The following is a 21,707-nucleotide window of genomic DNA, read 5'->3' on the forward strand; positions in this document are numbered from 1 at the left end:
TTAGCTGGGATGAAAATATTACTGATTGTTGCCATTTATTGAACACTCATTGTACACCCTCTCAACTTGGATGTCCCTCCAGCTCCCTAGACTAGACATAGGGAGGGCCACTCTTCCTTTTATTGCTGAGCTACCTTAGCTTCAGCCCCCACCACATGGGACTACGTGACATCCACTTATATTGGAGGGTTCCAGAGAATCCTGGGAGCTTGGTCACATCCTCCCACCCTGGACCAATGCCCCATCCTTGTCCTGTCACCTCTTTCTGCTTGTATGTCCCCACGCTGTGGTCAACACCTTCCACGAGTTACTCTGTTTCATCTGCACAATGCTACAGGAGTGGTACTGTCACCCCCATTTTCCAGATGAAGAAACTGAGGCACAGAAAGAAGGAGCTCGCCCAAGGTCATGTCCCTTGAGACCCAGCCAGGAATGACTTTGCCAGACTCCAAAGTGAGAGCTGCTTTCTTCAACGCACTGTGCTGCCAGAGCAGGGAGAGGAGAAGCAGGAGTTGGTGGGACGCAGGGTTCCGTGTAGATAACCAAAGATCGGGCGACCAGAGACGGGGAGTTTTTAAGTGTTTCTCACGGCCAGCTGGGCCTAGTCCTGGGCAGGAAGCGAGGGGCTGGGATGGACGGGGTTGGCAGCTGAGAGCCTGATTTGTAACTGAGGCCTGGTTCTGGGGCACAGGAGGGCTGACGGCCCCAGGGACGTACCCAGAGCCTGGGGTCTCTCCCATTCTTACTTTAAAAAGAACCACACTTTTGAGAATTGCTCCAAGAAGCCATTTACAAAAACGCCTTTTTGTTCTCAAAGCCCAGCTTTTCGTAAAAAGCAATGTCCACCTTTACTAGATGCTCTAGCCCACAGGTGTGGGCTGGGGCTGCCAGGGGGCTCCGCGGGCTCAGCAGTCCTCCTCCGAGTCGTCGGGGGCCCGCCTGCGGCCCTTCAGGGGCCTGGCCCTGGCCGAGTGCCCAGGGGTGGCCGGGGCCAGGTTCACCCAGCCGGGCCCGCGGGGCAGCACGTGGCTCTTGTTGAGTCTGTGGACGCGATAGTTCTCGTAGTGGACATTGTGGGTGATGTCCTTCAGGTCCTGGAGGTGGGAGCTGGGGGGCGGGAGGCAGGTCAGCGGGGCCTCGGCAGACCCCCAACCCCCGGGCTCCCCACGTCTCACCGGATGAGCAGATCTCTGAGCAGGGGAAACTCGCAGTGTGCCATGTTCTCTACTGCAAGACACCAGGCACCCCCCGTCCCGCAGTGAGCACTGGTTAAGCGCCCGCTGCATGCGACACTCCCCAGTGTCCTATCCCAGTTCCCATTCATTCATTCATTCATTCACTCATTCATTGTCACTTCCCAGCCCCTGGCACCAGCGGCTCCTACAAACAGATACTGGATCAATGAATCCACCAATCACTTACTATTTTACGTTTCACAATTATAATTATTGTAGAGTATATATTGTGTTCTATGATATATTACAGTTTTAATAATTATTATGTTATGTTTATGTTGGACTTCTAATTAATGATTATAATGATACATTGTGGGCTTGGGGCCTGGCTCCCCCTTTTCACTCTGCAGTCTCGCCCTCAGAGGGGCCTTCCCTGGCTCTCTAGGGGAGCCCCTGGCCCCCATATTTCCTTCCCTGTGCTTCTCCCACAGGTCATTGTCTCATCTTTCGGGTTGTTGGACATCTCCCCCTCCCACCGGAGTGAAGCTCCGTGGGGACAGGGTGCAGGGGCCAGGTCAGTCTGCTTGCACTGTGAATGCAGGAGCTGCACATGGGAGCTGCACATAGGCTCTCAGGAATTTCTGGCGGGCGGATGCAGTGCCTTCCGGATGCCTGGCGTCGTGCAACTGGGTGGCCAAGGCCCCTTTCTCTGCACCCCTGACCATGCCATGAGGTCGATGTTATGATTTTACTAGGGAGGCAGGCTTCTTGGTCCAGGCCTGCCTGTTGGACCCTGTGATGGGGGCCGAGGATGCCAAAGGCCACAGGGCCAGCCCTGCTTTCCCCCCTCCTCCCCCACGGGGTCCCCGTACCACCCTCTGTCCCTGCACTGACCTTCGATGATGCCCCACTTTGTCTTCCGGCCCAGGACACATCTCCCGTTCACAAGATGCTCGCGGTCAGCCCCGACCACGGCAAAGGGGATGCGGTCCTGCAGGGAGGGGAGAGACGGGGGTTGGCGGTGCTGGGGAACTTGGGGGGAAGGCACCGAGGGGCGCGAGGGCTTTGCCCTGTGAGGGGAGGGAGAAAGTGGTAGCAGCAGCACAAAACACCTGATGGGTCAGATAACACAAATTCTCACCAGGGCCTCATTTCTTCATCTATGAAAAAAGGATAATAGCAGTAGTAGTAATAATAATAATAGTGATAGATAATAATAGGGCTTTGTGAATGTTTGCAAAGTGCTAAGAATAGTTAAGTGTTTGCAGATTAACCCTTGGAAACTATGGCATTATTTGTAACTACACTGATAACGTAATCTTGTGAACTCCAAGTCTCTTACCTATGAAATAGACAGAGTAATTACCTTTAAGGGTTACTGTGAAGGTTAAAGAGATCCCTTTGTAAACCAGGGTTTGGCAACTTATGGCCCATGAGCCACATCTGGCCCATTGCTTGTTTTTGCAAATAAAGTTTTATTGGCACACAGCCACTCCCATACATTACTCTTGTCTAAGGCTGCTTTCCAGCTACAACAGTGGAGTCGAGTAGCTGTAACAGAGAAAGTATCACCCGCAAAGCCAAAAATATTTACCAGCTGGTCCTTTACTATAAAAGTGTGCTGAGGCCTATTATAAATTTTATTTTTTTATTCACTCATGCCTGGACACAGAAGGCCAAATTTGTAAACTCCAAAGGGCTGTCTATGGTCTTGTTTTATTGTTTTTTCAAAAATATTGTTGTGCTAACATATGTACAAAATAACATTTCCTATTTTAACCACTTTCAAGTATACAGTTCAATGATATTTGCGTTCACAATATTGTGCTACCATCACCACCATCCATTACCAAAACTTTTCCATCATGCAAAACAGAAACTCTGTACCAATTAAGCATTAACTCCCCATTCCTCACCCCCAACCCTGGTAAGCTATAATCTACTTTTTGTCTCTGCAAAAGTGCATATTGTAAGTGTTTCATATAAGTGAAATCATACAATATTTGTCCTTTCGTGTATAGTTTATTTCACTCAACATGATGTCTTCAAAGTTCTTCCATGCTGGCGTGTGCTTCAGGACTTCACTCCTTCTTACAGCTGAATAACATTCCATCGTGTGTGTAGACCACAGTTTGTTTATCCATTCATCTGTGGATGGACACGTGGGTTGCTCCCATCTCTTAGTTATTGTGAATAATGCTGCTGTGAATGTTGGTGTACAAATATCTGTTCAAATCCCAGCTTTCAATTCTCTCGGGTATATGCCTAGAAGTGGGATTGCTGGGTCATATGGTAATTTTGTACTTAATTTTCTGAGGAACTGCCAAACTGTTTCCCACCAATAAAAAATGGGTGCTCCTACTTCTCCACACCCTGGTTTCCATTTTTTTAAATAACAGGAATCATAATAGGTGTGAGGTGGCATCTCATTGTGGCTTTGATTTGCATTTCCCTAATGGCTAATGATGTTGAGCATCTTTTCATGTGCTTATTGGCCATGTATATCTTCTTTAGAGAGACTTCTGTTCAAGTCCTTGGTCCATTTTTTTAATTGTTTTTTCTTTTTTTTGTCTTTTTGTTGAGTGTGTGCTTTTATTTTCAAGTTAATTGGTGGTGTATTGATGCTGATAATAATAACTACTTATTGTACATTTACTACTCACCAGCCCATAGTAAACCCACACTAAAAGTAATGTGTTCTGATAATTTATTGAGACCTTAGCTTGAGTATGTCCTTTTGTTTCCCCCAGTTCTGTTCCAGCTGTGGATAGAAAGCAAAAGCTGATGGAGGCCAAAGGGTTTTTGGATCTTTCACAGGAAATCATGTTCATTGCTCCAGGGGGGAGGCAAAAAAAGGGGAGTGAAGAGAGGAGTTAGACCCCAGATGGGGAGCAGGGCATCCATGTACAGATGAGTAGTTTGTGCACTGCACAAATGCAACTGGCCACAGGGCCCTGTGGGGCTGAAATCCCATGCAGGGCCCTGTCAGTGAAGGAGGCACTGCCTTTTTCTAATCCATGCAGAGGCAATGTGCAAGGCTGGCTGGCCTTCTGGGTGAGGGGACTGAGGCCTAGGATCAGTCGAGTGATAAATCCCAGGCTCCACCCAGTTTCTTTACAGGATCCAAGAGGGACTGACATTGAACATGCCACAAGGACAGCAGTCAACGCAGAGAAAATAAAGATGTGAGCTATTTCTTTCTTTCTCTTTCTTTCTTTCCCTCCTTCCTTCCTTCCTTCTTAACCTTTCTTTTTTTTTATTGCAGTGAAATATACATAACTTAAAAAACACTTTAAGAAATGAAATTTAAAAAATTAAAAAAATAAAAATTAAAGAAATAAAAAAAAAAAAAACACTTTGTTTTTAAGTGAACAATTCTGTGACATTAAGTACCTTGGGACAATACTCTAATTTTTACCACTATTTCCAGAACATTTTCATCAGCCCAAGCAGACACTCATACCCGTATTAAGCAATAACTCCCCATTCCCTCTCTCTCCACCCCTGGTTAACCCTATTTTGCTTTCTGCCTCTATGAATTTGCTTATTCTAAATATTTTGTATAAGAAGAAATCATACCATATTTGTACTTTTGTGGCTGGCTTATTTCACTCAACATGATGTCTTCAAGGTTCATCCATATTGTAGTGTGTATCAGAACTTCCCTTTTTATGGAATATTCCATTGGGCGGATGGACCACATTTTTCTTATTTATTCTTCTGTCAGTAGATACTTGGGTTGCTTCCACCTTTTGGCATTTTTGAATAATGCCGCTGTGAACATTGGCAGGCAAGTATCTGTTCAAGTTCCTGTTTTCAGTTCTTTGGAATAGAGACCTAGAAGTGGGATTGCCTGGTCATATGTTATTTTATATTTAGCTTTCTGTGGAATCTCTTTCTTGTTTAGAAAGAGCTTTATTGGCATATAATTCACATACCATAATATTCACCCTTATAAAGAGCACAATAGAGTGGCATTCACTACATTTCAAGGCTGTGCAACCATCAGCACTATGAAACCCCAGAACATTCTCATCACCCCAAATGGAAACCCTGTACCCATTAAATGGTCACTACCCACTCCTCCCCTCCCTCCAGACCCTGGCAACCATCAATTTAATTTCTTTCCCCACAGATTTGTCTATTCTGGACATTTCATATACAAGGAATCATACAATATACGGTCTTTTGTGATTTCACTCAGCTTAATGTCTTCGTGGTTCACCCATGTTGTAACCTGTATCAGCACTTCATTTCTTCTTATGGTTGAATAATATTCCATCATGGATATACCACATTTTGTTTACCCATTTGTCCACTGGTGGTCAGGCAGTTGGATTGTTTCCACTTTTGGACTGTTGCGAGGGCTGCTGCTATGAACATTTATGTACAAGTTTTGGTGTGGACCTAGGTGTGCTGGTTTGGTTGTATTGTGTCCCCCAAAATGCCATGTTCTTTGATGCAATCTTGTGGGTCAGATGTAATAGTGTTGATTTGGTTGGCATTCTTTGATTGAGTGTTTCTCTGGAGATGTGACTCACTCAACTGTGGGTGAGACCTTTGGATAATTTCTGTGGAGGTGTTACCCTGCCCATTCAGGGTGGGTGTTAACTGGATCACTAGAGTTGTATAAAGCAGCTCACAGAGGACTTCAGAGCAGCTGTGAGTGACATTTTGGAGACCAACTAAGAGTGACATTTTGGAGGAGCTGCAGCTAAGAGAGAACAAAACGCCCCAAGAGCAATATTTTGGAGAATGCCATTTTGAAACGCAACCTGGGAGCAAGCAGGTACCAGCCACGTGCCTTCCCAGCTAACAGAGGTTTTCCGGACACCACTGGCCATCCTCCAGTGAAGGTACCTGATTGCTGATGTGTTACCTTGGACACTTTATGGCCTTAAGACTGTAACTTTGTAACCAAATAACCCCCTTTATAAAAGCCAATCCATTTCTAGTATTTTGTATAACGGCAGCATTAGCAAACCGGAATACTAGGTTTTCCTTCCTCTTGGGTACATAGCTAGGAGTGGGTCAAACGGTAACTCTTTAGCCTTTTGAGGAACTGTGAGACTCTTTCAAAACAGCTGCACCATTTTACATCCCCAGCAGTGTCTGAGAGCTCCAATTTATCCACAATCTCATTGGCATTTGTAATCGTCTTTTAAATTAGAGCCCTACTAGAGGGTTTGAAGTGGGATCTCGTTGTGATTTTGATTTGCATTTCTCAATGGCTAATGAGGTTGAGCATCTTTTTATGGGCTTATTGTCCCTTTTAGATCTTCTTTGGAGAAAAAACTATTCAGATCCTTTGCCCATATTTAATTGGGCTGATGTTGAATGTTTTTAAATTTATGAGTTTTAAGGGTTCTTAATATATTCTGGGTACAAGTCGTCCCTTATCAGAGACAGGACTTGCAAATATTTTCTCCCCTCTGTGGGGTATCGGTGTGAGCTTTTCTTCCTCACCTTGAATTTGTGGATGGGGATTCATATCTGTTGGAGATACTGAGCATTTCCCTGATTTGTACAGAGATGAATCTTCATATGGAAAGGAGGATTAGAGAAAAAATCAATGCAGCCTGCGTCTTTCCAGCCTTGCCCACCCCTGTTTGTCCTTACCCGGATCTTGCTGTTGAGGATCCTGTCGTTGATATCCTCATCAAAGCATTTCTGCGGGTACACATCGATGCAGTGCGTATTCAGGTTTTGCTGGATCTGGGGATTGCACATGAGTGACCTCAGCCCACTGGATCCACTATGTCACCCCCCCCACCCACACATGGACCCCAGCTCCGTCCCAGGCCCTGGTCGCCCAGATCACCCTGCGCCTGAAGGCCTCACGCTCCTCAATGGTCAGGCTGTCTGCCCGGGCGATCACTGGCACCACGTTCACAGTCCTACACAGCCGCTGCAGGAACTCGATGTCCAGGGGCCGCAGGCTGCCGGGGGTGGCGGCGGCAGTGAGTGTGAAAGCGAGGAGCTTGCCAGCTCCCAGCCCCCATCAGTGACCCCTCCCCCTCCCCCCGCCCTGCATGTGCTGCTCCCTCACCAGTGCCCGGTGGGGGGCACGAAGTACACACAGCAGTGCACCCGGGTGTCGGGGATGTGTCGCTGACGGGTGATGAGGATCTCCTCCTTCAGATACCGCTCGTACTGTTCGCTGATGTAGCCCAGGATGGGTTCCCAGCTGGGGTGGTGGGGAGATGGGCCCTCCCTCAGAACCGCACCTGGGGAGCCCAGCCCACTCCTGAGGGTGACAACTGACCTGGTCTGCCCAGAACTTTCACTCTCACATAAATCAATCAATCGAGGGAGCTGGTCATCCAATACCCACCCATCCCCCCATCCGCATTGTCATAGAGGCCCCCTGCCATTCACCAGCTGAGGCCTCAGCTTCCCTGTCTATGAAATGGGTCCATGACGGCAGTTAAGTCATAGGGGAGGAGATGGCAGGAAAGAAACTGACTCCAGCCTGGATTGTTGCAAGAGGGACCTGACTCCTCTCCCTTTGCCCCTGCTGCCCCTACAGCCCTTTTTAAAAGGAGTTAGAACACGGCCCTTTTCTGCTCAACTCCAGTACCTGAGAAAAAGTCAAAACTGCTACCATGTAGCTCCAACCTCATTTCCCCGCTGTCTCCACCTCCGCCTCTTCTCCCCCTTGTTCATGCCCTTCCACCCGCCCTCCATGCTGTTCCGGAAGACACCAGGCCTGTCCTGCCTCAGGGCCTTTGCACTGACTGATCCCTCTGCCTGGAATGCTGTTCCCGGAATATCCACATGGCTCATTTTCTCACCAGCTTCAACACTTTGCCAAAATGTTACCTTCTCAGCAAGGTCTTTCTTGATCACCCAGTTTAAAATTGCAACCCCTATGGCCTTCCATACCCTGTTCCCTGCCTTATTTTTCATTATCGCTCTGCACAGCCTTCACTCCTAGGTGAACATCCTTTGCCATCTGCCTGGAATAGCCCTGGTTTTCCCCTGATGCTCCGGTACAGTTATTAACAGTGCCCCTTTCCTTCTCAAAAACATCCTATTTGGATAATAGATTTTAGCTTCACCCTCTGCAAAACCGAGTGAGTGTGACCACTGTCCGTTTCCCCGCCGCCACGGCAACGTGCACTCCACACAGGCAAGGCTGTGGATTTGTTTTCTTCGTTGCTGTACCCTCCTTGCCTGGAACAGAATCTGGCTCATAGTAGGTGTTCAGTCAAGCCCTGGGTGCAGGCCGGCTTCACGCACACACCAGCTGGGCAGTCGCTTAGGGACCCTGCTCAGAAGGCTCTGCTGTTGTCGTCTTAAAATTAATAATTTTTGAATGATGGGCCCTGCACTTTCATTGCGCTGGGCTCCACGTATTACGCTGCTGGTCCCAATTGTGTGCTCATGTGCGTGTGTGTGTGCGTGCGTGTGTGGTGTCACTGTCTTAGGCTCTCACTGAATCCCTGAAACAAGTGAGGGAAACTGAGGCTAAGAGAACCTACGCGACCTGTCTCAACTTACGTAGTTGGAGAGGGGTCTAACCAGGGTCCTGATTCTGCAGGGAGGGGTCCTAACCCCCAGCCACACCACAGCCTTTACTGAGCACTTACTGTGTGCCAAGCGGCAAGCTCAGACCTCTATGTACTCAGCATCTTCCTCTCACGGCCGTAGCATGAAACATGCCCATTACACAGACGAGGACGCTGAGGCTCAAACACGGGCCTCCAGGAAGCCTCAGGGCTGGGATGTTTCCCGGAACCCGCAGGTGAGGGGCTCGGCGCCCATGCCAGAGGACTCACCACTTGTCATTGTTGATCTGGTCCCCGAAGCCAGGCGTGTCGGTCACTGTCAGCTTCAGCTTCACGCCCTTCTCCTCGATGACTGAGGAGGGACAGGGGAGGGGGCGAGGTTGGACCTGGGGCGGGCGGGATAGGGGGTGCCGGGGAGAACGCACTCACCATGGGTCACTGAGTGCAGCTGCAGCGTCTGGGGCACGGGGCCCCCCAAAGCCAGCGGGGTTGACTTCCACACCTTGGACTTGAACAGGGTGTTCACCATGGTGGACTTGCCCAGCCCGCTCTGCCCTGGAGGTGACAGGCGACAGTGGGAAGGGTGGGCATTGCCGGAGGGCTGCTCAAACTCCCAAGTGTACTGGGGTTCACTATTTACTTTGAAATAATTTCAAACTTAGAGGACAGTTGCAAAAATAATGCAAACACCACACAGAGAACTCAAACATACCCCCATTCCCCAGTGACTTTGAGAACCACCGAATTTAACATTTTGCCACCTTGGCCATTGTTCTAGTTTGTTAATGCTGCTGGAATGCAAAACACCAGGAATGGATTGGCTTTATAAAAAGGTTGATTTGTTTACACAGTTACAGTCTTAAGGCCATAAAGTGTCGAAGGTAACACATCAGCTATCGGGTACCTTCACTGGAGGATGGCCAATGGTGTCCGGAAAACCTCTGTTAGCTGGGAAGGCACGTGGCTGCTCCAAAGTTCTGGTTTCAAAATGGCTTTCTCCCAGGATATTCCTCTCTAGGCTGCAGTTCCTCAAAAATGTCACTTTCAATTGCACTTGGGGTATTTGTCCTCTCTTAGCTTCTCCAGAGCAAGAGTCTGCTTTCAACGGCCATCTTCAAACTGTCTCTCATCTGCAGCTCCTGTGCTTTCTTCAAAGTGTCCCTCTTGGCTGTAGCTTCTATTCAAAACATCACTCACAGCTGCACCAAGTTCCTTCTGTTTGTCAGCTCATTTATATGGCTCCACTGACCAACTTAGACCCACCCTGAATGGGTGGAGCAACACCTCCATGGAAACTATCCAATCAGAGTCATCACCCACAGCTGGGTGGGGCGTGTTCCAAAGAAACACTCAAAGAATTACAATCTAATCAACATAATGTCTGCCCACACAAGATTACATCAAAGATAATGGCGTTTGGGGGACACAATATATTCAAACTGGCACAGCCATATCATTTTTTCCTATATATAAATATATATATATATTAATCATCTATCTATCTATCTATCTATATCTATCATCTACCTATAGCTATCTGTTTTCTAAACATTTGAGAGTAGGTTTCACACATCACAGTCTTCAAACACACAATACTTCCACATACATTTCCTATGAACAAGGTTACTCACTTATGTGATCACATCAGGTGCAGTTATCAATTTCAAGAAATTTAACATTGATAGAAAGCTTACAGTCTAGATTCCAACTTTCTTATATCCCAATAATGTCCTTGGAGCCTTTTCTCCTCCATTCTTAGATCCCATCCAGGATCATGTATTATATTTAATTGTCATTATCGTTTTAGTTTCTTTCTTTCTTTCTTTCTTTTTTTGGAAACTGTGGAAATATATACAACATAAATCTTCCCATCCCAACCCCTCCCAAGCACATCATTCAGTGGAATTAATCACATTCACAATAGTGCAGTCCCCTCCCCACCATCCATTACTAGAACTTTCCCTTCACTCCAAACAGAAACCCCACCCTCATTTTGCATTAACTCCCCACTGCCCCTGCCCCTGCCCCCACCCCTGGTAAACTCTACCCCACTTTCTGTCTCTATGAGTTTGCATATTTTCTGATATTTTCTCTGTAGTTACCTTGGGGCTTAAATTTAACATCCTAAATCTACAACACTCTCATTTGCTTTGATACCAACTTAGCTTCAATGGCATATAGACTCTATGTTCCTATACCCCTCTGTTTCCCCACCTTCATGTAGTTCTTGTCACAAATTACATATTCGTACATTATGAGTTCAAACCCATTTATTTATGCATTTACCTTTTATATGCTGCTGGAAGTAAAAAGTGGAGTTACGAATAAAAAATACAACAGTACTGGCACTTATATTCATTCCTGTCGATATCTCTATTGGGGATCTTTATTTCTTCATGGGGCTTCAGTCAATTGTCTAGTGTCTTTTCCTTTCAACCTGCAGAACTCCCTTTAGCATCTCCTGTAGGGCTGGGAATGTCTTAATGTCTTAATCTCTCCCTTGTGTTTGAAACACAGTTTTGCCAGAGTACAGAATTCTTGGTTGGCATTTTTTTGCTTTTAGCACTTTAAATACATCATCCTAATGCCTTCTCACCTCCGTGGTTTCCAATGGGAAATCGGCACATCTTACTGAGGCACCCTTGTACGTGACACATTGCTTCTTTCTCGAGGCTCTCAGAATTCTCTTTGGCATTTGACAGTTTGATTACAACATGATGCACGGTGGGTCTATCTGGGTTTAACCTGTTTGGAGTTCATTGAGGACCTTGGATGCATATATTTATGTCTTTCATTAAATTTGGGAAGTTTTCAGCCATTATTTCTTTTAATATTCTTTCTGTCCCTTTTTCTCTTTCTTCTCCTGCAGGGACTCCCATAAGGAGTATATTGGTGCTCAGATGGTGTCCCACAGGTTCCTCAGGCTCTCTACACTTTTCTTCACTCTTGCCTCTTTCTACTCCACAGACTGAGTGATTTCAATCATCTTATCTTCAAGTTCTCTGATTCTTTCTTCTACCAGTTCTAATCTGCTGTTGAACCCTCAAGGGAATTTCAAATGTCTGTTACTATGATCTTCAGCTCCATTTGTTTCCTTTTCATAATTTCCATCTCTGTATAGCTATTCTAGTTGTGTTCATCTATTGTTTTCCTGATTTCTTGTGGTTTTTTGTCCATGTTTTCCTTTAGCTCTTTGAGCATATTTAGGGCCATTTAGAAAAAAGTTTTGTCTGAAATATTCCAGTCTGATCCTCCTCGTGTTTGGTTTCTAATGCTTTAATATTCTCCTTGGCCTGGGCCTTCACTTTCTGTTTCTTTGTTTTGCAGTCTTTTGTTGAAACCTGGTCATTTTGATATCATAGTGTGTTATTGTGGGAAGTTAGACTCTGAGATATCTGTTCCATAAGCTTGTATCCAAGCCAGGAGCTCACAATAAGAAGAAAGAGAAGGAGGAGGAAGAAGAGAAAGGAGAGAAAAGAAAATACCTTTTCAGATTGACCCACACCAGTGCTCTCCTTCAGGGGTCATCCATACAATGAGATTAGAGAATAGCTCCAGGCCAAAGCATTAGGGCCTCCCCCGTCCTTTTTGTGCATGTTTCTTGTCTTGGACATGCACGTGTGGCACAGATAGGAATGTAACCCTTTTCTAGAAAACAGTTTCCTCACGGTCCAGGCCCAGCACTGTGTGTCCCACACCCAGCAGTCCCAGCCCCAGGCAGCCACCTGGCTGCCCTCCCACCATGCTCTGTAGATGAGCTTGTTGAGCCACCTTCTACACAGAGCAGGTTCTGGGCCAGCGAGTCCCTTAGGCCACCACCAGGCAGATTGGGCCAGACAACCATGCTCCCAGTATGTGCTTGAGGGCTCCTCTGCTCCCTCCAGAAACGGGTCTGGGGATCCACACTGTGTGCACGGGCCATGCTGAGCTGGTAAGGGTGGGGAGAGGCCCGCCAGGGGCTCACGAGATCCTCTCGCTTTTCAGTGGCCTGTCTTGACTTGGCTCTCACCCTCTTACTGCAGTCCTTTAGCTGTTTTCTGGAGCTTTGAGAAAGATGCTGCCAGCCCCTGTTGGTTGTTCAAAACTTCTGCAGGGGTATGGAGCCCCAAAGTGTCTCCCTCTGCTATCTCGATCAGGGCGGGGCTCCTTAAACACATTTTCTTAGAGTAAACTGCTTTTGGAGGATCACAAATATAGGAAAGGACACACTGTCACACACATCCAGCTCAGCGCATTTTTACAAACCAAACAGCCATGTAAGCAGCACCAAGCCCCGCTCACGTGTGTTTCAGCAAGTTCTTCCCCCAGACCCCCAGGATAGCCACTTTCCTGACTTCTCTCACCCTAGATCACCTTCCCTGCCTTTGACCTTGACGTAAATGGAATCATCCAACAGGTGTCGTTCATGTCTGGCTTCTTCCATGTAACCTCATTCTGGGAAGTTCACGGGTGTCCGTGTTTAATTGTGGGTGACCCTGCCCCATGGAAAGGACATCCTGCACCACATCGCAGCACACAGCGCTGCCTATATAGCACATTTTCTCAGAGCTGCGATGTCCAATACTGGAGCCACCACAGCCATTGGCACGTCCAGGGGGGCTGATTGGAACCGAGATGTGCCATCTGTCAGTATACAGTCACAGCCGATTTCACAGACACAGTAGGGAAAAAGGAACATTGACTATTCCATGAATAATGTTTTATATTGATTACATAACAAAGGGATAACATTTTGGGTGTGCTGGGTTAAATCAAATAGATGATTAAAATTAATTTCACCTATCCCTTGTTAATGTTTTTAAAGGTGGCTATTAGGAAATTTAAACTTCCACAGGTGGCTCATATTTTTATTGGACAGCTCTGTCTTAGAATAACACCTTAGAATAGCACCCTAACTCGGTGCCGTGCACACTGATATTTTATATGCCATTCTGTCCTGTTTGTCAAAAGTGTGTGTTCTTTTTAAGGGGTACAGAATTTCTATTGGGGGTGATGGAAAAGTTCTGGTAATGGATGGTGGTGAATGTAATTTACACCACTGAATTGTACACTTAAAAATGGTTAAAATGGCATATTTTGTGTTATATATATGTTACTGCAATAAAATTTTTTAACAGATTAAAAAATGTGGTTTTTGATCTATGAAATTAATTTAGCACACACAAATGCAATTCCAGGTAAACTGATCCCCAGGAACTTGCTAAGCACCAGGCACTGTGCTAAGTCAGACGAGGAAACTGAGGCAGGGCGGGGTCAGGGGGCACACTCAAGATCTCACACCGGTGGGGACTGAGTCTCAGGGGCTGGAACCAGGTCTGGGTCTGGGGTCTGCCCCACCATTATTGGCCTGCTTGGCCCCTGGGTGGGGCTTTCTGGGTGATTTTTGTCTCCTCTGCATTTCTCTGATTTTCAGCACCCACCTAACCAATGGAGAGATGGAGGCAAGTGGCAAACCCACGCCCCTGGGCCTGTCCCACGAGACCCCTGCCCACACTCACCCACCACCATGATGTTGAACTCAAACCCAGTCTTCATGGCCTTGATCTTCAGCTGGTCCAGCACCGCCTCGATGCCCACGTAACCAAACATCTCGCAGGGGGGCGTCCTGGGGCTGGAGGGCCGCGGTGAGCAGGGGGACGGGGACCGACCCCCGGAGTCCATGGGGCCGAGGATGCAGCGACGCCTGTCATCGGGGCAGGGGTGGGGAGAAGGGCCGCGTCACTGGGGCTCCAGAGGGGACACTGCCTGGCCAGAAGCCCCCACTCGGCCCCAGGGGACATGAAAGCAGAGATGACAGAGATGGAGAGTGAGCGGGAGCTGAGGGGACAGAGACGCTGAGACAGAGCGAGGGGCAGACAGGGGTGCTGGCCTCCCCGGGAGGACGGGCAGGGACCCCTGGAGGGGAGAGACAGGAAGAGAGGGAGGGGAGCAGCCTCACGTGGCACCTGGCAGCCCTGGGTCCCGGTTAGCTGCGGCCGTCAGGCGGGCCCCGGTGCGTGTGGCAGGGGGAGGGGAGGCGACAGTTGACCTTAGAATCCGAGCTCTGGGGCCCCTTCCCGGGGGGAAGCCAGTAAGAGGTTGCCCGGCTCCTCCTAGACAAGGCCCCTGTCATGCTCACCCCAACCCTGGCCTGGAGGTGCAATGTCCCCACTCCCGGGCCAGGAGCCCGAGGCCCAGGGCACACAGCTGGTGAGGAGCAGAGCTGGGCCTCGAGCCCCTCTGACCTCCAAGTTCACCGTCCTCGCGGCACTGCCAGGGAACGGATCCCCTGTGGGTTTGCAATGCCCGTCCAAGGTTGGAGCCAAGGTTTTAAACTGCCAGTGCTGAAAAATTAGGACAGTGATTTACAACTATTTATGCAATACTTACTGGGCACGTGGCATTGCTTTAGGAGCCCCAGGGTATGAATTCATTTAACATTTGTCACAGCCCTGGGAAGTAAGTGCTGTTACTACCTGTTCTAGTTTGCTAATGCTGCCAGGATGCAAAATACCAGAGATGCATTGGCCTTTATAAAAGGGGGTTTATTTGGTTACACAGTTACAGTCTTAAGGCCATAAAGTGTCCAAGGTAACGCATCAACAATCGGGTACCTTCACTGGAGGATGGCGAATGGTGTCTGGAAAACCTCTGTTAGCTGGGAAGGCACGTGGCTGGCATCTGCTCCAAAGTTCTGGTTTCAAAATGACTTTCTCCCAGGATGTTCCTCTCTAGGCTACAGTTCCTCAAAAATGTCACTCTCAGTTGCACTTGGGGTATTTGCCCTCTCTCAGCTTCTCCAGAGCAAGAGTGCTTTCAACGGCCGTCTTCAAACTTTCTCTCATCTGCAGCTCCTGTGCTTTCTTCAAAGTGTCCCTCTTGTCTGTAGCTCCTCTTCAAAACATCACTCACAGCTGCACTGAGTTCCTTCTGCTTGTCAGCCCATTTATATGGCTCCACTGATCAAGGCCCACCCTGAATGGGTGAGGCCATGCCTCCATGGAAATATCCAATCAGAGTCATCACCCACAGCTGGGTGGGGTGCATTCCAAAGAAACACTCAAAGAGATAACATCTGCCCACACAAGATTACATCAAAGACAATGGTGTTTGGGGGACACAATACATATTCAAACCGGCACATTCCACCCCCTTGACCCCAAAATGACATTATCTTTCCATATACAAAATACATTCATCCCACAACAATATCACAGAAACTTAAATCATTTCAGTAACAATAGCTAAGTACAAGATTCCATCAATATCAATTACAGGCGTGGTTGGTCCTAAGGCATAATTTTCCTTCAGCTGTGGATCTGTGAGAACAAGTTATGTGCTTCCAATAAACAAAGGAGGGACATTCATAGGATAAACATTCCCATTGCCATAAGGAGAAAGAGTAAGGAAAACAGGGTTAATAGGACCGAAACATTTCCTAAAACCCGCAGGACAAACTCCATTAGATTTCAAAGTCTGAGAGTCATTTACAGAATGACGTTGCATCCTTGGGGCTTGAGAAAGTGGGAGTCTAACCCTTCCTAAGGGCCTTTGTGGCAGCCCTTTCCTCTCCAAACACTTGGGTGAGTGCTCCAACATCCACACATTGGGGAGACCACCTTCTCGGCCCCACCCTCCTCAAAGATTGGGGCAGCTCCCGGATTCCCTTCCATCTCCGGGGCACACGCTCAACCCCTTCAGAACAGTGTGATGGCAGCCAGGCTCTCCCCAATTCCCTGGAAATGTGCTCCACCCTCTTTGGGGCTTGGGGTGGCAAAACTCTTCCAGAGCATCGAGGCGGAAAGCCCGCCCTCGACCTCCAGGGCAAACTCACCCTTTCCATGCATGTGGGCTGCTCTGCTCTCCCAGCCCCAGACCTCCTGACTCCAGACCTCAACCTCCATGGCTCTGTCTTTGAAGAAATTTTTCCTTCAGTTTGTTCCTTGTCTTTCTCCTCCAGTCCAGACTGGTAATGGCTCTGTCTATGAAGATCTCGCAAAAATTCTGTTGGCTTCACATAAAGCACACAGGGGTCAAAGCCATCAGACAATAGGACTTTTCACAAACCCTTTCTGCTTAACTCCTTTTCCAATTTTGGCTTGTACTGAAATGGCGGCTGGGTTCCATGTTTGGTTAAATCCTCATGTTGGGCTGTAGCTTCTGGAATTCCACCCCCTGGAAGCCTGTAATTTTCCAAGCCATCAGCTTCTGGTTTCTTTGAACCCAAGAGTTCAGTTCTAAGATTATCTCTCTCTGCTTGCATTTTACTATAAGCTGCAAGGAGAAGCCAGGCTACATCCTCCACATGTAGTCTGGAGATCTCCTCAGCTAAGTATTCCAGGTTGTCACTTTCAAATTCTTTCCTTCTGACACCAGGACTCAATTTTGCCAAATTCTCTGCCACTTTAAAACAAAGATCACCTTCCTTCCAGTTGGCAATGACACATTCATCATTTCTGCTCCAGGCCTCATCAGAATATCTTTAGAGTCAATATTTCCACAAACAGTCTCTTCAAAGCAGTTTAGGCCTTTTCTATCAAGCGCCTCACAATTCTTCCAGAATCTTCCCTTATCCATTCAAAATGCCACTCCAACATGTTTGGTATTTGCAAACACAGCAGCATCAGCACCCCACTTCTGGTACCAAAATCTGTTCTAGTTTGCTAATGCTGCCAGGACGCAAAACATCAGAAATGGATTGGCTTTTATAAAAGGGGGTTTATTTGGTTACACAGTTATAGTCTTAAGGCCATAAAGTGTCCAAGGTAACACATCAACAATCGGGTACCTCCAAACTCTCTCTCATCTGCGGCTCCTGTGCTTTCTTCAAAGTGTCCCTCTTGGCTGTAGCTCCTCTTCAAAACATCACTCACAGCCGCACTGAGTTTCCTCTGCCCATCAGCTCATTTATATGGCTCCACTGATCAAGGCCCACCCTAAATGGGTGGGGCCACGCAAACTGGCACACTACCCTCCCTCACCCTGTTTACAGATGAGAGAGGTCAAGCGATTTGCTCAAGGTCACACAGCCAGCCAGTGGTGGAGCTGGGATTTAGAGCCTGTGCTCTGGCTTGAGTCCGTGTGCTCAGTTCCACTGCCTCTTTTCTTTCTTGCATAAATGTCTAGATTTTCCACATGTCTTAAAAGATTGCAAGTGCTGGCAACTCGGTCTCACAGCTGACTCCAGCTGCCTGCTCTAGACAGGCCACATCCTCTCTGGCTTGCCCTAGTCCTCACCCCTCCTTATTGTTTATCTGATGAGATGTCTCTTGAACCAAGCCCAGCTGACCTGGCTGTTTCCTGCAGACCTGTTCCCTGGATGCTGAGTTTGCAAACCTCAAACCATCCTCTGGCCCAGGGGTGGGCACGTGTTTCCGGTAAAGGGCCAGACAGGAGTGATTTCAGGCTTTGTGGGCTATGGGGTCTGTGTGGCAATGACTCAACTCTGCCATCATAGTCCGAAGGCCGTTGTAGACAACACAGAAGAGCACGGGCATGACCACGCAGCACCGCCCTGCTCCCACCCTGACACCTGCCGGCCCCCAGCCGTCCCAGGCCCTCCCCAGCCTTCCTTCACTCTCTAGCCACTGCCCTTTCTCCCTGTTCTTCCTTCCTGGAGACCGCCTGGTGGTAGAGGCTTAACTCTGAAGGCCGGGAGGACGGGAGCAGGGCTGGGGCCAGGGTGGGTGGGGGGTTGGGGCAGAGCCTGCCCTGGAACACCGTCCCATTCTCAACAGTGAAATCCCACCAGCTACAGCCCCAAGCAATCGAGGGTGTCCTAGTTTGCTAATGCTGCAGAATGCAAAACACCAGAGATGGATAAGCTTTTATAAAACGGGGGTTTATTTCACTACACAGTTACAGTCTTAAGGCCACAAAGCGTCCAAGGTAACACCTCAGCAATCAGGTACCTTCACCGGAGGAGGCCAATGGCGTCCGGAAAACCTCTACTAGCTAGGAAGGCAGCTGGCGTCTGCTCCAAAGCTCCGGCCTCAAAACAGCTTTCTCCCAGGACGTTCCTTTCTAGCAAGCTTGCTTCTCTTCAAAACATCACTCCCAACTGCACTCTCCTTCCCACCCCCCCCAGTCAGCTCATTTATATAGCTCCACTGATCAAGGCCCACCCCGAATGGGCGGGGCCACGCCTCCATGGGAACATCTCATCAAAATTATCTCCCACAGCTGGGTGGGGCACACTCCAAGCAAATCTAACCAACACCAAAACTTCTGCCCCACACAAGACTATAAAGATAATGGCATTTGGGGGACACAATACACTCAAACTGGCACAGAGGGGTTCAGCAAGTCTGGCTTCCTCACTAAAGCAAAGAAGGAATTTATACACGAAGGTGGGTGCCCGGAACTTCTCATGATGCCGGGCTGGCCTGGAACCGAGGAAGATTCCCCTTCTGGGAGCCTCTTTGCAGGGAAAAAAGCTTTCTCCTGGAAAATCATCACATGTGGGTGACATAATTTTGGGACATCGGGGGAGAGGAGGGGAGGAGGGAGGCTCCGTGGGCACCAGTGGAGATTGCACAACATGGATGCGTGAAGGCTGGACTTCCACGGGGTCCTTCGAGTCGGGCTGGCAGGAAGCTGCCGTTGGGAAAAGCAGAGGGGAAAGTGACCTGAGTAGTGCGACCAGGGCAGGCGAGCCCAGATAGGCACGAGGCACAGAAGGTTGGAGGGAGGCCCTCCTGAACGCTGGGGAACTGTAAGACGTGGCCTTTTATTACACGTCCTCCATGGGCAAGGCATTGTTCTATGAGATCTTTTCCAATGATTATTTCATTTGATCCTCACTAAGACGTTGACTATTAATATACCCATTTTACAGATGAGGATACCGAGGCAGGGAGGGGGCAGGGAGTGTGCCCAAGGTCGCCCCCCCCAGGTGCCAGGGGTTGAATTAAGGCTCTTGAGATGGGTTACCTGGGTGGGCCTTAATGTAATCAGGGGGGTTATTCTTGGAAGGAGGCAGGAAGGTCAGGGACAGGGAAGGAACTGAGAGTGGAAACGGGGTGGGTGAGGCATCCACCATCAAGGAGCCAGGGCATCCTCTAGAAGCTGGTCAAGGAAGTGGCTTCCCCCCAACTCAGAGCCTCCAGAAGGAATGTAAGCCCACCAGCCCAGTGTAGACTTCCGACCTCCCGAACCGTGAGATGACACACGTGTGTCGGTTCCAGCCGCCGAGTGTGTGGACATTTGTGACTTGGGCTGGTTGCTTCCCTTCCCAGGGCCTCAGTCTTCGCATCTGTAAAATGGGGAGAGCACAGATGCTCACTGTGGGGTTGCCATGGGGAAGAAGTTAATCAGGATGCATGTGCAGCGTTAGGCATGGACCCTGACATTAGCTGGCATTTGTCCCCTGATAGGCCGCAAGTGTCACAAGAACAAGAAACTGCGACCACCTGGCTCTCGGCCATTCCTCTGGCACGGCAGGGCCTCTGTCCCCACGGACCTCAGCACGCGCAGGGGAGGAAGGGGGTGTGCAGCCGGCCTTGCTGGGGAGGGCTGGAGGGGAAGGTCAAGGCCAGGGGCCAGGCCCAAGTTCTGCCCTGTGGGGGTCATTGAGAGGATTAAAGCAGAGAAATTAAGGACCACAGCCGCTCCCGCTCCCGGCACAAGGCCGGGCCCATCTTAGCTGCAGTTAGTGGAAAGTCAGTGAACTTTCCTCCCTCCCTCCTTCCCTCCCTCCGCTCCTTCATTTTCTTTCTGTCTTTCAGTTTCACGAAGCAAACAGTGCCCACTGCGTTCCAGCCTCTTGTCCGAGATAAAGCAGCAGCAGACAAGCCCGGGGTCCTCCTCCCTGGGGCCCTCCAGCACACCTGTGGGGGCAGGGGCACACCTGGGGGGGCGGGGAGGTCAGGCCCGGGCCTCCCTCCCTCCGCTGAGCTCTGGCAGCACCTGGTGGCCCCAGGGAGGGCGCGGCTGGTTGCCAAGGCCTCAGGTAGCTGAGTTCCCGGAAGCAGGAAGCAGTCTGTGCCACCCAGGACCCAGGACCTGCCTGGCTGGGGGAGCTGGGCCGCTTCCCAGAGACAGGTGGGGGCTTGAGGGTAGGGTTGCTGTGGGGAGAGGACAGATGGTGGCTGGGGAAAGGGCTGCCGTGGGGCCGGGGTAGGAGCCAAGAGACGGTCTGGGCAAGGACAGGTACGGAAGGGGGGCTGGGCTGGGGGCGGGAGGTGGGCAGGGGCGAGAGCAGGAGGGGTGATGGGTTGTGGGTTGGGGCCGGGAAGGTGGGCAGGGGCTGGGCCAGCACCCCCAGGGCTCTCCAGGGCTCTGAGGAGGCCCTGCCGGGGCCGGGGCAGGTGGGCACCTGAGGGCGCGCGTCCCTGGCGAGATGGCTGTGCCGGCTGAGGACCTGCGGCAGGAGCTGGAGGCCACGGCCCAGGAGGTGCTGGGGCGTCTGCGGAGCCACCAGCTGTTCCAGTCCGGGTGGGACACGGCCGCCTTCGTTGTCTTCCTCACCTTCGTGGGTGAGTGGGGACGCGGCCTCGGGGGGGGGGGGGGGGCACTGGCCTCACCTGCCAGGACCCTGAGGTCAAGGGTCAACGTGGCCCCGCCTGCAGGCACCGTGCTCTTCCTGCTGCTCCTGGTGGTCGTGCACTGCTGCTGCTGCTGCTGCTGCGACCGCCCTGCCCCCCAGAAGGTGAGCCCCCTCCAGGTGAGCCCCCGGGGGGCGGCGGTGGCGGCTGTGGCCCTCCCAGGGGCAAACGCCTCGGCCTCTGTGTCCCTGCAGCACCGCGCCAAGGGAGTGGACAACCTGGCCCTGGAGCCTTAAGGCCACCACGAGGCCGCCGGCCCCTTCCCGCAACCTCCTGTGACAGTAACACGCCCGGTGTTTGCCCAGAGCCCGCGTGCCGAGTGTGTGTGCAGGGGCTCCCCACAGTGCCCTCCGTGTCCCCCAGTCTTCGGCCGGCCGGGCGGTGAAGCTTAGGGACAGGCTGGGGAGCCCCCAGCGAGTGCTGGGTGGGGGGAGCTGGGACTCACAGCCTGGGGCGCAGTGGGGTCAAGGGCCCAGCCCCGGCCGGGCGCGGGGAAA

General features: G+C 50.0%; 2 protein-coding genes across 3 annotated transcripts; one reads left to right on the forward strand and one right to left on the reverse strand.

The window, feature by feature from the left end:
* Nucleotides 1-905: 905 nt before the first annotated feature.
* On the reverse strand, nucleotides 906-14,350 carry SEPTIN12 (septin 12). The gene is made up of 9 exons (XM_037813802.1): nucleotides 14,185-14,350; nucleotides 9,116-9,241; nucleotides 8,957-9,038; nucleotides 7,225-7,362; nucleotides 6,997-7,114; nucleotides 6,795-6,890; nucleotides 2,070-2,166; nucleotides 1,176-1,227; nucleotides 906-1,107 (listed from the first exon to the last, which is right to left on the reverse strand). Exons 1-9 carry the CDS (start codon nucleotides 14,345-14,347, stop codon nucleotides 906-908), a joined length of 1,074 nt encoding a protein of 357 aa, XP_037669730.1. The 5' UTR covers nucleotides 14,348-14,350.
* A 6,212-nt stretch (nucleotides 14,351-20,562) lies between these two features.
* Nucleotides 20,563-21,516, forward strand: SMIM22 (small integral membrane protein 22). 2 transcript variants are annotated; one of them, XM_037815114.1, is made up of 4 exons: nucleotides 20,563-20,707; nucleotides 20,974-21,141; nucleotides 21,235-21,314; nucleotides 21,405-21,516. In XM_037815114.1, the coding sequence occupies exons 2-4, from the start codon at nucleotides 21,006-21,008 to the stop codon at nucleotides 21,444-21,446; spliced, it is 258 nt and encodes an 85-aa protein (XP_037671042.1). In that variant the 5' UTR covers nucleotides 20,563-20,707; nucleotides 20,974-21,005; the 3' UTR covers nucleotides 21,447-21,516. The 2 variants fall into 2 exon arrangements, with proteins under 2 accessions (XP_037671042.1, XP_037671043.1); XM_037815115.1 differs by having other exon boundaries at nucleotides 20,687-20,815.
* Nucleotides 21,517-21,707: the final 191 nt, after the last annotated feature.

The sequence above is a fragment of the Choloepus didactylus genome, chromosome 21 (assembly GCF_015220235.1).
Source record: "Choloepus didactylus isolate mChoDid1 chromosome 21, mChoDid1.pri, whole genome shotgun sequence".
Taxonomy (NCBI): Eukaryota; Metazoa; Chordata; class Mammalia; order Pilosa; family Megalonychidae; genus Choloepus; species Choloepus didactylus.

Bases quoted from the DNA above. Each gene is read 5' to 3' on its own strand.
- SEPTIN12 (XM_037813802.1), bottom strand. From the start codon at position 14,347: ATGGACTCCGGGGGTCGGTCCCCGTCCCCCTGCTCACCGCGGCCCTCC. The intron at 9,242-14,184 runs GTGAGTGTGGGC...TGTCACCTCCAG, and splicing joins GTTCAACATCATGGTGGTGG to GGCAGAGCGGGCTGGGCAAG. The intron at 7,115-7,224 runs GTGAGGGAGCAG...CACCCCCGGCAG, and splicing joins GTGCCCCCCACCGGGCACTG to CCTGCGGCCCCTGGACATCG.
- SMIM22 (XM_037815114.1), top strand. From the start codon at position 21,006: ATGGCTGTGCCGGCTGAGGACCTGCGGCAGGAGCTGGAGGCCACGGCC. The intron at 21,142-21,234 runs GTGAGTGGGGAC...CCCCGCCTGCAG, and splicing joins TGTCTTCCTCACCTTCGTGG to GCACCGTGCTCTTCCTGCTG. The intron at 21,315-21,404 runs GTGAGCCCCCTC...GTGTCCCTGCAG, and splicing joins ACCGCCCTGCCCCCCAGAAG to CACCGCGCCAAGGGAGTGGA.